This window comes from Petromyzon marinus, chromosome 19, assembly GCF_048934315.1.
Source record: "Petromyzon marinus isolate PM22_M1 ecotype Great Lakes invasive population chromosome 19, UKy_Petmar_22M1.pri1.0, whole genome shotgun sequence".
Classification (NCBI taxonomy): Eukaryota; Metazoa; Chordata; class Hyperoartia; order Petromyzontiformes; family Petromyzontidae; genus Petromyzon; species Petromyzon marinus.
The window spans coordinates 10,256,610-10,273,744 of NC_133685.1; the positions used below are offsets into that span (position 1 = coordinate 10,256,610).

At 47.3% G+C, this 17,135-nt stretch overlaps 1 protein-coding gene across 1 annotated transcript in view; it reads right to left on the bottom strand.

Annotated features, from left to right (window-relative positions):
* Window positions 1-17,135, bottom strand: part of LOC116943852 (tensin-3-like) — a 68,954-nt gene that overhangs the window by 32,965 nt on the left and 18,854 nt on the right. Inside the window, exons 4-12 of the mRNA XM_076068145.1 lie at window positions 14,956-15,127; window positions 13,963-14,013; window positions 11,797-11,919; window positions 8,848-8,912; window positions 7,072-7,155; window positions 5,393-5,499; window positions 3,745-3,805; window positions 1,886-1,964; window positions 294-444 (exon numbers count right to left, since the gene is read on the bottom strand). Coding sequence (XP_075924260.1) covers window positions 294-444; window positions 1,886-1,964; window positions 3,745-3,805; window positions 5,393-5,499; window positions 7,072-7,155; window positions 8,848-8,912; window positions 11,797-11,919; window positions 13,963-14,013; window positions 14,956-15,127 — 893 coding nt within the window. The remainder of the gene's footprint in view (window positions 1-293; window positions 445-1,885; window positions 1,965-3,744; window positions 3,806-5,392; window positions 5,500-7,071; window positions 7,156-8,847; window positions 8,913-11,796; window positions 11,920-13,962; window positions 14,014-14,955; window positions 15,128-17,135) is intronic.

Genomic DNA, 17,135 nt, shown 5'->3' on the forward strand with positions numbered 1-17,135 from the left:
GCCGTTTCAATACAGGAAAAAAAGAGAATTGTCTATGTTTGTGTTTCTCCCTTGTGATGGGACTTTGTAGGGTGAACGTTGAGATTTATAAGGGCACGGGGTGACCAATAAGGTCTGAATCGGTCTGCAATAAGGTAGGACACCGATAAGGTGTTGACAGGCATGCTGTTACATCACATTGAGGCAGATCCATCCCCAATGTGGTCAATCTAAAGCAGCCACCCCCATCAAAGTCCAAGGCTGCAAAATCGGCGCGGCGGGCACGGCGGGCAGGCAGATGGAGGTGTCCGAACCGGAGCAGGCGAGGTCGAGGTCCTGCCTGCACAGCAGCAGGGACGTGTCGCAAGGACGCATCGCGGCCGTGTGCAGCTGCAGCCGCAGAATCGCCTCCCGCCCGCAGCTCGGTGGGGGCCCGCTCGCCGGAGCCTCCCGGTAGCATTTCACCTGCGGCACAAGCGCGGCGGCGTTTCACGTGCCATTGGTCGCGCCGGGGGGGGTCGCCCACAGCCTCCTGGAGTTCCCGGGGGGGGCTGAAGGCCCGGGGCAGGATGCCTTGTTCATTAGCGACAACGACAACGACGACACGAAATCAGGCCTCTTGTGGGGCCCTATTTTGTGTGTGAGACTTGGAGGGGGTGGGGGGGGGGGGAAAGACCGCTTTTGCGCCTCCCCCACCGCTCACAAGCAAAAACTAAAATTCACAGCAAAGGTTCAAGGTGAAGACGTCATCGCAGCCGATGTTGACTCCAACACAACTCGCGTTTGCTTTCTTTTCCCTGCAAGAGATTTTTAGATGTCCCACGAATGACACGGCACAGCTTCATGAACACGGGTCGTCTGTTTTCAGCTCGCCGACCTTCGGGCACCAATCCAAGGTCCGTCTCGGTAACCTGCCCATTCTCCACCGTGCCCATGCAGCTCCTCAAATTGCAAATCTCTTCTTCCTGATTACTTCGTCAGTGTCATCTTGCCATGTTTCGCTCTGAGCTTGCATGTTAATAGCTGGAGTCGGCCATAAATGTCTGGCATTGCTCCACGTGTGCTTAGATGTAATGGGCAGCGGCCTCATACTCACTGACCATAAAGTAAAGCAGACATTGCTCCTACCTCAAGCAGTCATATTTTAACATTGACCTCTCTTCTTACACAAAGAGGATCACGATATCCGTGACAACGCCATGCTGCCAACACAACACAATGTTTGACCTTCTCACAACACACTGTGTTGGGCACAATGCGACCATTCTCACTTCCTCCTGTATATAGTTCTACATTGAGTCAATTCACAAATTAAATACGGATTCATGGACTTCCATAATAAAGGAGACGGAAGCAAAACATCGGAACGTCGTGTGGATGTCCAGTTTGTATCCACAGCGGTCACTCAAGATCATTGATTACCTCTACAAGATCATGGATGACCGGTGCGCTGCAGCGCTGATTGGCCTTGGTCTCTCAGCCGCCTTCGAGGCCATCGACAAAGAGATACTCGGTGTATCGGGTACGACACTGCGGTGGATTAAGTCATACATAATCATTTCTTTAGAACTTTCTTTTTGCGTTTAGTTTGTTGTCTTTCCCCCCCTCCCCACACCTCCAATTAGCACGGTTGGCTTTGCACGGTGCGAAAGAGGTTCAACATACGTACATAGAGTGGCGAGTGGGGGGTGGCAGGGTCGTGGGGGGGGGGGGCGTGTGGTGCGTGACAACGAGGATGAAATTGCGACAGACTCCCATACTCGCTGGGAATTGCGTGCGTGTGCAACCGTCTCCGTCGCAGACACCAATGATGAGGGTGCACAGTGTCGTGCCCATGCCGAAGGAGAGAGGCACTTAAGCTAGCAGTGGACGGCGAATGGCTTAGACGCGTGAACACACCGCTCACCAGCACGTCACCCTTCAGCATCAAAGCCGGCTTCACGTTCACGCTGAGGCTCTGAGCGGTTCCGTTCGCAGGCACAGAACTGTGAGGGAGAGATTGAATTTGTGTTGAGCATGGGGCAAGGACAGGCGAAGCGTGAGGAGGTACTGTGTTTTGAAGTTTCGACTCATTATAATGCCTTGAGTTCTACACTTGGACTGGGGTTGACCTGGGCAATCATCCCTCCAGGGTCGATAAAGCGAGCACCACTCTCTGGGCAGCTGGCAATGCTTCCTTGTTGAGTCACGTAGTCACGTGGATATGTCAAAACTGGTTTAGGACCACCAGCTGAATGTAATGCTGCACAATTGCTCATCTGATCGAGTGAGAAAAGCCTCACTGAGTTTGCCGAGGCATTTTTTCAGAAGGGTCCCCTTTGGAACATTTAGCAAATATCTCAAATTTTATCTTGTTTTTGTATAAGTTCATGCGACCAGAGAAATCCCGTGCATACGAGATGAGGATACTCAAATGCGACTGAAAAAGTCAGAGTCACATTTGCTATTCTGCCTCCCGCAGTCACCACGTTGTAATTCCACAGCTGAGCGCATCATGAAACTCATGATGCCCCATTCCTGTGTGATCCACTAACCCTCCAAAATCACTGCACTACATACATTCTCACCAGGCATGACCAATGTATGCATTTGATTATGATATCACTAGCCTTTTGCCCGTCCAAGGACGGGTGTGTTGCAGTAAATCTGAAATTTGCAAGCGAACAGCAGAGCGCGACGTGATATTCATTGCGTGAATGCGTGTGCGGTTTGTAAGGGCGCGGTGACACAGAGCTATTTCATTTTAAGGTTATAATCCCTTGTTCATCACGACGTCCTTTTTACTTTGATGTCTCAACAGCGTTACGGAGATCACGTGACGTGAGGGTTCTGCTTTTGTAGTGAGGGTTGTGAATTGACGCCGAGGAGGGGGGAGGAGGCGCCTCGCCCCCCCCCCATGTGGAGTGACGTCAGCCGTTAATTATTATCAATGGCGGGGGGTGTTCATTTGGAGGACGTCACCTGCTCATGATTATTAATGAGGGGGCTGTTCGATATGGAGTGACGTCAGCTGCTCATGGTTATTAATGAGGGGGGAGGGTGCTCCATGCTAAGTGATGTCACCTGCTCATGATTATTAATGAGGGGGGTCCATGTTGAGTGATGTCACCTGCTCATGATTATTAATGAGGGGGGCTGTTCGATGTGGAGTGACGTCACGAGCGTTAAGGACAGACATTCCTTGGTGATTATTATAGTAGGTATGTTTAAATGTCTCATCATTTGCAGTTCACAGCTGTTTGCCTTCAGTTACGATTTGAATGTTTCAGTTTCACTGGCAGTTGTCCAAAAGATTCCCACAATGCAGCTGGTTGTAGGCAGCTCCGACCAGGCCTATCACAATCCCTCCTTATCAATCCCTCCTTTTCTACTGTCATCAAAACTACACCACCACTTGCAATAATTCAATTATTAATGTCAAACTATTATCATGTTATGTACAATGTTACAATGTCTGTAATGCGCCTTGGTAAAGGTGCTATGTAAATATTGATAAGATAAGAATAATGTGAATGTTCTATAACAGTGGTGGCTATCGTCACGTTTATTATGGTGGTGGTGTTGGTGGTGGGTGTGATGACGATAGTGGGTTTAGAGTTAACGATTAAGGTCACGGTGGTTGTTATAGTGGCGACGATCGTCCTGCTGATGATGGTGGTAGTGGTAGTAGTGGTGCTGCTGCTGTTACTGACCATGATGTTCATGAAGGCATTGGTAGTAGTGGTGCTGATGATCATGCTGCTGATGATAAGCATGCGTACTTACTACACAGAGGATGTGTACATGAGCTGTAATCCTTGGTAGACCCTTAGAAACAGTCGGCCTCCTGTAGAAATGAAACACAATGAATCACAGCAAGCAGAATAGACACCCCCAGAGGATAAACTATCCTTACACCGTCCTTGTGGCACTCTACCATAGAAATGTTGACTTTTTACTCCGAGCTGAGGACAAGACACAAACACATTGAGCCATAGCGAATATCGAGGATTGTTGAGGCAAGCGCTGTTAACGAGCACCCATTAAGGGCAGCGTGGTACACAGCGGGGTGATGTGGCCCAACTCCGCCCAGCAAGCTGCCTCTGCCTGCTGAGTTACTGTTGTTTGCACACATACTCATCATACCCGCCAACCCATACGGGTTACCCGTATTCTTATACGGGGAAATTTTAGTTTTCAGGTCCATACGGCGTACAGCCGTTTCAATGTAGGATGAACGTAGACATTTATAAGGGCACGGGGGTGACCAATAAGGTCTGAATTGGGTCTGCAATAAGGGAGCCACTGATAAGGAGTTGACAGGAATGCCTACTACAAGGTGCTCATTTACGGCTGAATCAAACCAGCGATTTCTCATTAAGGTTTTGGAATGCCACTTGTCACCTTTGTTTCTACACGGATAGGACTCCCAGTTCGCTGGGCTTTGTAGCACAGTGTGCTAACCGCAGAAGCACCACCTCCCCCCTTAGCCCCCAGCAGCACGTGTGTGCACCTGTGACCCTGCACTGTGGATGGGACAAATGGCAAAATGTTGTGAAGACTTCCTTCCCATTGGGCATCTAGGCTGCAATACCCTGGCTTGCCAGCGGAAGGCAGTCCAGCGATGTGTGGACTCATAGCATCACGGAATAGAGTGTTCCCCCCTCACGTGCCTGGGTTTTCTCCAGGAGCTCCAATATCCTCGCACGTGTATAACGACTCACTATTTGGCTAAAAACATCTTTATATGTAGAGAACTGCAGAGCAATTGTTGGCGCTGGCTCATCGCCTGGCAAGCCTTCCAGCTCGTGCATGTGGCTCCGCAGCGATCGTGAGATGCAACTTGCATGAACGAGGCTATATTAAATTAATCATTAAAGAGGAAAAAAATTATATGTAGATGCACACACACAAGAAAATGGGCAGGACACATCATGAGAACAAGTGAAGAAGAAGAAGAAGATAGCGGGAGAGACGTGAGCAGCGAGTCGACATCACAGAGCGCGGAGGCCACCACTGGACAGGAGTGAATCAGGAAGGGAAGAGAACGTGAACACAGCGACTAAGATCCCCCCAAATAGCCTGTCAGCACAGGCTGTTGAGGCAAGTGCTGTGAGCAAGCACCTACTAAGGCCAGCACGGACGGCTTCACGATGGGATGGGTGGCCATCAACCACGTCCGGCTGCCTTCGTCACCCCCGGTGCTGATGTTTACAAACTGCACCGGGTACTCGTTCAAGGTTGAGTTGCCCTTGCTTAAGCCCAGGGCTGGTTCCGATATTCATCACCGAAGGATATCCGTGAGCCGGAATCGAACTCGGGACGGCGGGTTGATAGTGCAGCGCACTAACCACCATGCTGCAAGTTCTCACATGAACAGACGTGTGAACACACACACACACATCAATGCACACATGTGAACACGCACACTCACCAGAGCCTCCCCTAGGCAGGCCGTGTAGCACCACTTGATGCAGAAAAAGTGGGCAAGTGTTGAGGCTGATGGAGCGTGACAGAAGCCCACTGAAGTAGTACACATACCTGCCAAGGGCAATCAGTGAGTACACACACATACACGTCACGTAGGCATACAACAACAACAACAATAACAGCCGCCAGTCGTCATTAAGTGGCAGTGATGTCGTCACAGCGCTTATGCCAAGCTAGGTGCAAGTTGATGCCGTGTGAAGCGTTGAAGGCTCGCTGACAAGAGGTTGTGGAACAAACCCAGGTGCCACTGGTTGACTGCCTGAGATGACTGACAGATGCACCGCCTGTGCACTACCGTCTGTCCGGCCAAACAGAAGCTGCTTGGGCATGCGGTGGTTGGGCATGCGGACTACGTGACCCAGCCAAGACAGCCTTGCCTGCAGGAAGAGCTCAATGATGAGACAGAGTCCAGATCTTTCCAGGACCTGTGAGCTCCTCACACAATCCAAACCCTGGTTAAACCCAGGATATTACGCAGATGCAGACACACGCAAATATACTGCACATGTAAAGATACAAATACAAGAGACAAAGATCCCCCATATAGCCTGTAACTGACTGTTGGGGCAAGTGCTGGTAGCGAGCACCAATGAAGGCCCGGCACGGCACACGAGGGGGGTGGGTGGCCAACACCACGCCCGGCCGCCTTTGTCTCCCTAGTGGCGATGTTAGCACAGCACCAAGTACTAATTTGAGGCTGAGTCAACGGAGGTGAGGCCGACGATCGGTTCAGGTAATCGTGACAGGTGTTGGCCATGAGCGGGAATGGAACTCGGGTGGGTGGGTTCGTAGTGGTTAGTGCGCTAGCCACGACACCACCGCTTCCCACTTGCAAAGAAAGATACACACACACGTACACACGCACACACACATGCATATATGATAACATACACGCAAACCAAATCTAACACAAATCTCCAGTAAATGTATAGGCTGTTGGCACGATATTACCGAGCAACCAGGAATATGAGTGTAACGTCGTAGGAATATGATTCGGCCAGCATGACAACTGGCCACCTTTTTTCTGTCCGGCACTGATGATAACAACACTAAGCACTGATTTTATAAAGGCCGAGACGACCTCGAGGAAGGCCGAGCCAAGTTCACACATTATCTGCAACCAATGTTGTTCATGGCCAGGAATCAAATGACAGTGCGAGAGCATGCAAATCACAACACCGCCACTCTCTTTTCACAAAACAAAAACAAAGATTCCCCCATTTAACCAAACACACGCTGAGGGCAAGTGCTTTTTTTGAGAAAATACTCAGACCAGCACTGTACATGAGGAGTGCTGTAGCCAGAAGCACGCTCGGTCACATCACACTAGATACCCATTTAAGGCTGTGTCGACCTAGCGGAAGCCCAGGACTCGTTCAGATACCGCTCACCATTGAAATTAGCCGTGGCTGGGACCATTCCGCTCCCACACACACGCGTCTATTACAGTTCGTATATATATATACGTTGAACTTCTTTCACACCGTACGTAGCCAACCGTGCTAATCGGAGTCGCGTGGGGGAGGACAAACACACGAAACAACCGATCCAGATTTAACACACGTCTGCAGCAATACCAGGTTCGTCATTGGCAGGAATGCTCCGTGCTACTGCAGGTCTCACCGTCTCTGCGAGGGCTGGATGGCAGCAGAAAACCGGTCACCACAGAGCGTCTTGGTGGGGAATCTGCCGAGCGTATGTTCGGAGCTGCGGAGTAAAAAAAACACGGGAACGAGCGTAGCTCTTGAAGTAGCTTTTGCACACTTATTCAGTAAATCGTTGGTAGTGGTGCACGGGCACAATTAACACTCAACACATTCGTCAATAGCACTGATTTACGTGCTAGCTTCTTCTTCTTCTTCCGTGCGGCTGATGTAGATGCAGAGCAACGACTACAATTTTACATTCGGACGGTCAAGCCGTCAGATAACCGCGTCTGGAGCAGAGGAGTTTCTCGCTGTGATGTCTCATTCGTAATTGTGGATCGGGGCATTGCGAAGGTATATGTTGCACGATCTGTTCTGGATGACCACAGTCGCGCACTAGTGGAGAGTTTTTAATTTTCCATTTGTGCATCAGGTGTCCGCATCTGCCATGGTTTGTGCGGATGCGATTTAGGGTGGACCTTGACCATGAGGGTGGACCATACGTGCTATGATGAAGGGCCATTGCCCAAAACGTCAATTATGATGTACTTTTTTTCTTTTAAGGCCGCAGTGTTATTGACGAATGTATTCACTTTCTATTTTAAGCTTTCGTAAAAACGAGCCTTTGTTACCGAACGTGCTACCGCTAACTCAATTCCATTGCCGGGCACCCCCAGAGAAATATCCAGCGGTGCTGAAACGAGATACAACAATAATAACGAAAGAGTCAAAGTGTTCCCATGCTCCAGCGGGAAATGGAATGATGGGCTGAGTTGACCCATATCCGGGATATGAACTCGCGACCTTCCGATTGTGAGTTGAGTGCGCTCCGACAAAGCCACCCGACTGCATAGAACAACAACAAAAGATAAAGTTTTGTTTTTAAAAAATTGAAGGTTCCGCCTTGTATTTCCTTGCTCGCTCCACTGCTGGTGGAAGTGCCGCTCCACTAGAAGGAGTTGTAGGGAGGCCTGCTCTTCCACGCTGACCAGATGTCTTGAAATAGTTGAGGGTACGCACACCTTACCCCATCCGCAATGTGTGTATGTATGTAGAGCTTCTTTTGCACCGTACGTAGCCAACGGTGCTAATCGGGGGTGCATGAGCGACCTGCTGATCGACTTATAACTAATAATTGAAAAGGAACTCGCTCCATTGTTTCAACTGCCGCGCCAGGAGAGAGGGCATCGAACCGGCGACCTCCGGGAATGTTTCTCTTGAGTCGGGTGCAACCGCAACAAACAAAATATGAACAGAGAAACATCTTAAAGCGACGACGCGCAACAGAAACGTCCTGGGATAAACCAGCAAATCTTCCAGAAAGAAAAAAAAAACACCGTATTACAACGCTGTGTGCAAAAATCCCAGTGTGATGCAAGTCAAACAATACCAACCATAAGACAATTTAGATTAAAGTTATCAGGCCAACTCCGCACTTCCGCAAGAAACATGGCTTAACCGTGTGTTTTCGAAATCACCAAAATAAAGCTACACCACCGTGCTCACCGTTACGCCGCGGCAGCATCCATAACCACAGATACCATTGTTTAGCCAACCAAAAGCCACGGTGAGGCCCTCTTTGAGGCGCTTTCTCACAGCAGCCACGCGTTGGGGTGTTTCACAGACTCCTAAACGGATAGAGAATGCCAAACGGCCTCGGGAAAACACGAGCTCCACTCTTGAAAGACACCCCGCTTTAATTAAGAGTGACGCATCGATTATCTCGTAAGATGTCCAACACGCGTGTGCTCACCGCGTGCAGACGTCACTGTAGTGGAAATAGGCGGCGATCACGGTTCCCACGCTGCTTCTGTTGCCCTGCGCAGAGAGAGAGAGAGACACACACACAGCGAGAGACATCACAGAGCTTCCCCAAACCGCTGCCCAGTAGCAGCTGCCTGGGGTGGGCCGTGTCTCCTGGCGGTGAAGGGCACCGTGGGGCACGCTGCCTTGGAGCAACCAACCAAATACCGAACCGGATGAACACTGAAATTCCCAGTCACGGAATCAACTTGACCAATCATCCCTCAGATGGTAATAAAATGAGTACCGCGTCGGGCATGGCAATGACGACAGTTGCCGTTCTGTAGATAAACCAGCGTCTGCGACAGGAACGTGCCATTCCCACCGTTTGGCCCCAGATCGTGAGGAAAAATCGTAAAGTTTGGTTCGCACCAGACTTCAGTCAGTTGACCGTTCTGAAGAAGGACCCATGAGCTGAAGTTTAAACAACAATATATATGTATCTTACATAAGGAAGTGACCGTCCTTTAAAGATGCTGTCCTAACTACATGAGATCGTAACATTTCCACCACTGGCTCTGGACCACCAACAGACCTAAGTACCGCCCAAGGCTCGTTTCAGTATATACAGCGATGCCTTGACTTTCGTCCACTTGACTATGGTCGCTTCGCTCTTTCGGCCGTTTTCAATTCTAACCACATTTCAAATTTCGTCCACGCAGCATTCCTCTTTCGTCCGATTTCTTCACAAACCTTCCACGGCGTTCGCGCCACGTGCCGTCTTTGTCGTTCAGTCTTTGAATAGAAGTCGTTCAGTGAGCATCTCTTAAATTTGTGTTTATTCATATGTTATTAAAACTGTACTTATCACCAATATATTCATCGTCCAAATTTTGATTTAAAGCTTTCGTGACTGCAGTAATTCATATTCTTAGTTCTTTCGGTAAAGTCACGTTGAAGGGAAACAATAAATAAATAAACAATAAAACACCTGAAGTCGACACACCTGAAGACGACCGTTTGTGTTATGGTCGAAACGTCGTGAGAATTTTTATTGTTTTATATATATTTTATTATTTTATTGTTTCCCTTCAACGTGACTTTACCGAAAGAACTAAGATTATTCATCGTCCACTTACACAAGAATAAAAAATATTTAAAGGTATTATTTTCTTTATTTAGTTTTGTTTATTTATTTAGTTGTATTCATTCTTACGTTTATTTTTCTTTTATTTCTGTTTCTTTAGGTTTCGCACGCATGTGTTATGTATTTACTGTAGTTATTTGCATGTACCTTTTTTTTATATATTTACTGTAGTTATTTGCATGCACGTTTTTCACCGGCCAAAATTAATTTGCAAGCTAAATAAAAAGCTCTGCTTTGACATTCGTCCATTTTTGACATTCGTCCATGCTCTGGTCCCTAACCAGACGAAAGTGCAAGGTATTCCTGTAGATGTTTTCAAAAGTGTCTCAACCCCAGCCCACATTTTTTTTTTTTGCCGCATCAAAAACTTCATCCGAATAACCCAACAGTATATTCTTAGTTTTTTCGGTAAAGTCACGTTGAAGGGAAACAGCAAAATAATAAAATATATATAAAACAATAAAAAAAAATTCTCACGACGTTTCGACCATAACTCAAACGGTCGTCTACTACACACCTGAAGACGACCGTTTGAGTTATGGTCGAAACGTCGTGGGAATTTTTTTATTGTTTTATATATATTTTATTATTTTGTTGTTTCCCTTCAACGTGACTTTACCGAAAAAACTAAGAATATGAATTACTGCAGTCACGAAAGCTTTAAATCAAAATTTAACCCAACAGTGTTAAGATGAGCAGTCTTCTGTCACTACACTGCTGCATCAAGGCCTTCCTTTACTGCTTTAGACGCAGGAGTTGTTTGACCGTACTATCACCAGGCTGGCCAATGCAGGTCGGTAAAATGCATGATGCCACTCGCCACTGATGTTAGCCATGGCGGGAGACTGAATCTCTGCTCGCCAAATTTATAGCACAGTGAGTGAACCACGGCACCGCACACCGCTCCTGAATGACAACTATCCTACAGTCAAATGTGAACTTGGCATAAATTCAAGCAATGTATTAACTCTTGCCTATTACAAAAAGTAATCGTGCTGTTTGTTGCTGGCTGTTTGGTATCTTTGGAGCTGGGGGCTTGTGTTCAGTAACCGTGTAAAAAAAAACAACGACAAAGCATTAAAAGAACAACATTTGAAAAACCAAATTGTGCTGAAGACTACTCTTATTCTATTTCTCACTAAGCGGAGCAGCATGCCCAGGTGGTGCTCTGCTTACTGAGCCCAGAGGTCAAGTGAACCCCATTAGGATGTGACTCAATGACCTGGCAATGCAGAACAAGTCACTCCCTAGTCAGGATGTGACCCACTCACCTGGCAATGCATAACAAGTCACCCCCCTAGTCAGGACGGGACCTACTGACCTGGCAATGCATAACAAGTCACTCCCTAGTCAGGATGTGACCCACTCACCTGGCAATGCATAACAAGTCACTCCCTAGTCAGGATGTGACCCACTCACCTGGCAATGCATAACAAGTCACTCCCTAGTCAGGATGTGACCCACTCACCTGGCAATGCATAACAAGTCACCCCTCTAGTCAGGACGTGACCCACTGACCTGGCAATGCATAACAAGTCACTCCCTAGTCAGGATGTGACCCATTGACCTGGCAATGCATAACAAGTCACCCCCTAGTCAGGATGTGACCCACTGACCTGGCAATGCATAACAAGTCACCCCCTAGTCAGGATGTGACCCATTGACCTGGCAATGCATAACAAGTCACCCCCTAGTCAGGACGTGACCCACTCACCTGGCAATGCTGAACAAGTCACCCCCTAGTCAGGATGTGACCCACTGACCTGGCAATGCATAACAAGTCACCCCCTAGTCAGGATGTGACCCACTGACCTGGCAGTGCAGCACCACGACGTGGCTTGGGTGAGCGGCGAGCCAGGACTCCATGGCCTTGCAGACGCGGCAAAGGGTGTCCAGCTGGGGAGCGTGCAAGCCAGGCCAGCAGAACTCCAGCACCTGCACGCAAGGACGTATCGTCAGTGTCATGTTAAATAAGTAATATTTTAAAAAACGTTTTTAAAAACACGCTTTAATGAAATGTACCGTACTAGTAATTGAAGAACTCCGCGATTCCAGGAAGTGGCCCCGAAACATGCCACAACAAGGTGAGATCTTGCATGGAGCTTCACGCCGACGGAGATTGACAGTAATTTTGTGTTTCTTCCATTTGCGAATAATCGCACCAACTGATTCAACCGCATTAATTGATCAATCTAAACAGTTTTCATTGAAACCTTCTGCTGCCAGGCCACCAAGATTATACGGCTTACCAAAAATACATAAAGTTGATACACCTCTTCGTCCCATAGTCTCTACTATCAGCTCCCCCACCTACAAACTAGCTCGTTTTTTGTCTGAAATCCTGCGTCCTTTCACTGGAAAGACCACCTCTGCGGTACAAAATTCTACTCACCTGGTATCAACAATCAAGGGTATTTCCCTGTCCCCAGACGACCTGCTTGTCAGTTTTGATGTAGTTTCCTTATTCACCAAGGTTCCTGTACCTGACACCATTGCAATCATTGAAGACTTGGTTCATCAAGGACTAAACACTGAGGTACCCCCCCTGGTGAGACACTGTTTAACCAATACATACTTCACTTGGAATGGAACTTTCTACAAACAAACTGAGGGCACCCCAATGGGCTCCCCCCTTTCTCCAGTTATAGCTAACATTTTCATGGAGAAATTTGAGACTGACGCCATCCAGACTGCCACTCTGCGCCCAACCTTATGGAAGAGGTACGTGGATGACACTTTTGTCATCTGGCCACATGGCCGGCCTGCTCTAGACCAATTCTTCGACCACATCAATTCCATACACCCAGCCATCAGATTTACCATGGAAGTCGAAATAGATGGCAAGATACCTTTTTTGGATGTCCTAATTAAAAAGAGACCTGATGGTTCAATGAGCCACTCTGTCTACAGGAAAGCTACCCATACGGATGCTTATCTGAAACCGGATTCCCACCACCATCCATCACAGAAGAATTCTCTCATCAAGACTCTGTATCATAGAGCCCAATGCATATCCGACCAGGAACACATAAGCAGTGAACTCAAGCACGTACACCAAGCTCTTAGGGCTAATGGTTACTCCGACTATACAATCCGCAAAGCTATCACTCAAACCATGAAGAAGAACCCTCTTGAGGAGCCTTTCAAAACCATCACTTTACCCTACATTGCTGGGATCACAAAAAAGATCTCCAAAATCTTGAATAAACACAAGATCCAGGTCCGTTTCAACACATTACATAAAATCCGTGATCTGGTTCCGTCTGTAAAAGATGTGATTCCGGACATACAATACCCTGGTGTCTACAAACTAAGTTGCCTCTGTGGTAGTAGTTACATTGGAGAAACCAAACGCCATATCTCGGACCGCATTCGTGAACATAAAGCAGACCTTAAACACGGTAGGACCAACACCTCGGCCGTAGCAGATCATTGTTCTAATTCAGTAGGCTCACATGCCATTGACTTTTCCAAGACGGAGGTTCTTTGTAAGCCATCTGGCTTCCATGAGAGATTCGTTCATGAGGCTATCCACATATACAAACACAGAGACAATTTCAACCGAGAAGATGGATTCTATCTTAGCAATCATTGGAAAGATTTGATAAATCATTTCAGTTCTTGATTGATTGTTCACGCTTACAGTGGCTTTCAGACAGCATACATAAAAACAAATTTCGTCTCCCCCCTCCTCTTTTCAAAAAATAGATGGACTAGTCCTGGCAAACAGCCAATCGTTGCGCGTGACGCAAACGTTATTTTTATATAAATAAATAAATATGCCGTTTTCAAAATAAATTTATGCAAACCGACACACCTGATGATGACCGTTTGAGTTATGGTCGAAACGTCGTGAGAATTTTTTATTGTTTTATATATATTTTGTTATTTTGTTGTTTCTCTTCAACGTGACTTTACCGAAAAAACTAAGAATAAGATAAATATAATAACAATATCACAAGGTTATCTCAACAATACCTGAGGGTGAAGCTTGGTGAGCTCTTCCTTTGGTCCAGAAAAGTTAATAACCTAGGAATAAAAAGACGCACACGCTCTGTTGTCAATACTGCAGTTGGTTAAGAGCATCTGATAACAATAATAAGTAAGGCTGAAACACTTCACATCATTATACTGCTATACAGACTACGGATAAATACATGAGGACATGTACAATGAGTTCACACATTTTTTCAAAGTTCACGGACCCCTGAGTTTGTCAGGGGGAGGGGATGGGAGGGGGGGCATGCATAACAGTCAACGTTCAACAAACGTTAAACAAAGGTTGAACACGAAGCAGAATGAGTAAGCATATGATCCCGCCTTTGCCTACCATCCAATCAGCTCTGGCTCTCAGCCCCTGTGTATGTGAGGATAGTGCCCCTCTCAGAGACAGCCTCCTTTGTGGCTGTGTCTCACCGGCGCTAGACCGAAGAACGCCAAAAGGTGAACAGCGAAAGGATGATGCAAACGCCACATTATGGATGGCTCGGCTCAAGCTGTTTTAAGGCCGCTGCCTCTGGTGTAGCTCCGACCATTGTCAAGCGCAATGTATACATCGCCAGAGCGTATTTGTTTGCATGTTCTACCACAAGTACGTGTCGCTATGCCGATGCCTTGCAGTCGGTCTCTATTTGGTGTTTGAACATCTTATTGGTGCCATTAAAAAAGGGAAATGCATAATGTCATCATTTTTATCATCTTCGAACTGGCAAAAAGAGGGTCCCGTAGATAGCGCTCATCGCTTAATCACACCAACATGTGCACTTTGTTGAGCCCTGTCGAACTATTACACAGAGCTCACGTATCAAATGAAGCTGATTAGCCCCCCCCCCCCCCCCGAAACGACCAGCCCCTTTACCTATTTCTCTATGCAGCCTCACCGTGCATGACAAATAGTCTTTCAGAATGAATTTAAACTTGGCCGATGTTGATGTTGTTGTTGTTGCTGCTGCTGTTGTTGCTTCTCCTCACCAGGTAGTTCCCCCCGTGCTTGGAGGCGAGGTGGTGAGCCATCTCTTGCAGGCCCCGCTGGGACGCACCCTCCGACGCCTCGGCCGGCACGCACGTGGCGACGATGCGGTCGGCCACGTACGTGAGGTCCAACCCGTGGCCCGGCGAGGCCTCCAGCCCACGCGCGCCCCCTCTGCATGACACAGCAAGCAGCGGCAGGGGCAGCGCCACCGTCGGCATTGGCATCAGCAAATGGCGTTGGCTTGCAAATGATCAAGCCACTGGGGCTTATGCACTTTGAAATCAGCTATGCAGCAGCAGCTGCGGCAGCATCGGCATTGGCATCAGCAACGGTGGCGAGAGGAGCGCCAGGTTGGCGAGAGGTTAACTACCTCGCCTGGGATGGAGGGGGTCGTGGGTTTGATCCTGATCCTGACGCCTGCTGTATATTTGGAGTTTGCATGTTCTCCCCATGGTCGCTCGGATTATTATCCAGGCCCTCTTGTAAACGTGAAGGGGAAAACCCTTCACGTTTATAAACATGCGTTTAGAGTATGTGGCTGCTATAAATTTCCACATGATGGGACATTTCGTTGAGCTGTCATTTGTGTTCAGGTCGCCTCTGAAGAAGAGCTACGCAGCTCGGTGGGCCTTACCTGGTGAAATAAAAAAGTTTTTTTTGGTTAAATGCCATTGGCATGCGAATCATCATTATTTTATGCGTGTGCCCGCTTATTTTTCTTAAACAGCCAAAGCGATGCCGATGACTTGCATACGTTCTCTGATATACATATATATTTGGTGATGCTGCTGCATTGGCAGTTTGGTGCTCGAGCACAATTAATGATAACCAAAAAAAAACTCAGCACACTTGTCAGTGACACGGCGACCTTAAAAGGAAAGCGATATAATATGCACTACATTTTGGCCCTTCTTTGTCGCACATAAATGGTGCTATGAAGGGACATTTTTTTTTATTTCAAGGCCACGGTGTTATTGAGCGTTTTCTCTGATATATATACAGTATATGTCTTTCTCCTTCTGCCATGTTACTAGAAGAGATGATGGCCGGTGGCGGAGGCTGACAATGGAGTGACGGCCAATGGAGAAAACGAGCCCAAGAGGGCATCCTGTGGAGAAAATGGAGCGATGCAAACAGCTTGTGTACAGGTGCCAGGTGTAGTGTTAGAAGGCGGGACCACACGAGGTGACAGAGGCTTGGAAAAGCCTAGAAGCCAGCAGTGGATTGATCATGACTGATAATAACGATGCTCACTTGGAGGCAAAATAAGAGTTAGCAACGATGAAATCCCAAGTTCAACCCATAGGCTCCTGTTAAAATTTGTTTCCATGCAAATGAGATTATATTTGACTACGTAGAGCAGTGGTTCTTAACCTTGTTGGAGGTACCGAACCCCACCAGTTTCATATGCGCATTCACCGAACCCCTCTTTAGTGAAAAATAAAATGTGATTTTTTTCAAATTCAAGACATAGATATGTTTTTTACTGGTACACAAAATGAGCCGTGCATGAACATTACCTTGTTCAAAGAATAAAACCAACACAATGCATAAACTCACAACAAATTACATACCTGGAAATCAATGTGACTTCTGCTGTTGCCTTTGAGAGATCAGTTCAGATATGCGTGGCTTCACCTTGGCAAGTGCCACTCTCATGTCATTTTCACAGCAAAGTCTGTTCCTTTTCTTCGTTTTTATGTCCAGCATCCTCGAAAAGGATTGCTCACAAAGATATGTTGTAACAAATGGTATAAAAAAATCCAGGGCTTTCTTAGCAATAACTGGATACTTGTTCATTTGTCGACACCAAAACGTTGAGAGCGTTGTTGTTCTGAAGAGTTGCTGTTGAACCTGGCTCTGCTGAATTTCAATGATTTCGTCGAGGAATTCATCATTGACATCTGCTGTTTCAACAGCAAACGTGAACGGCTGTCTCACCCATGCTGGATATGACTCTCTTGTAGGGAAATATCCGTCGAGAGACTTTGCAAGCTCATCTAAGTGCGTGGCAATTGTTTGCTTCAGTTCCGTGGATACAGAAATATCTCCGATTCCAGACACATCTTCGATCTTACTTGCACAGTCGTCCAGAAGCGGGAAGTTTGCGAAGTTATTGTTCTCTGTTCGTCGTTTCCATAACGGTAGCTTTTTTTGAAAAGCCTTCAGGTGTTCTTCC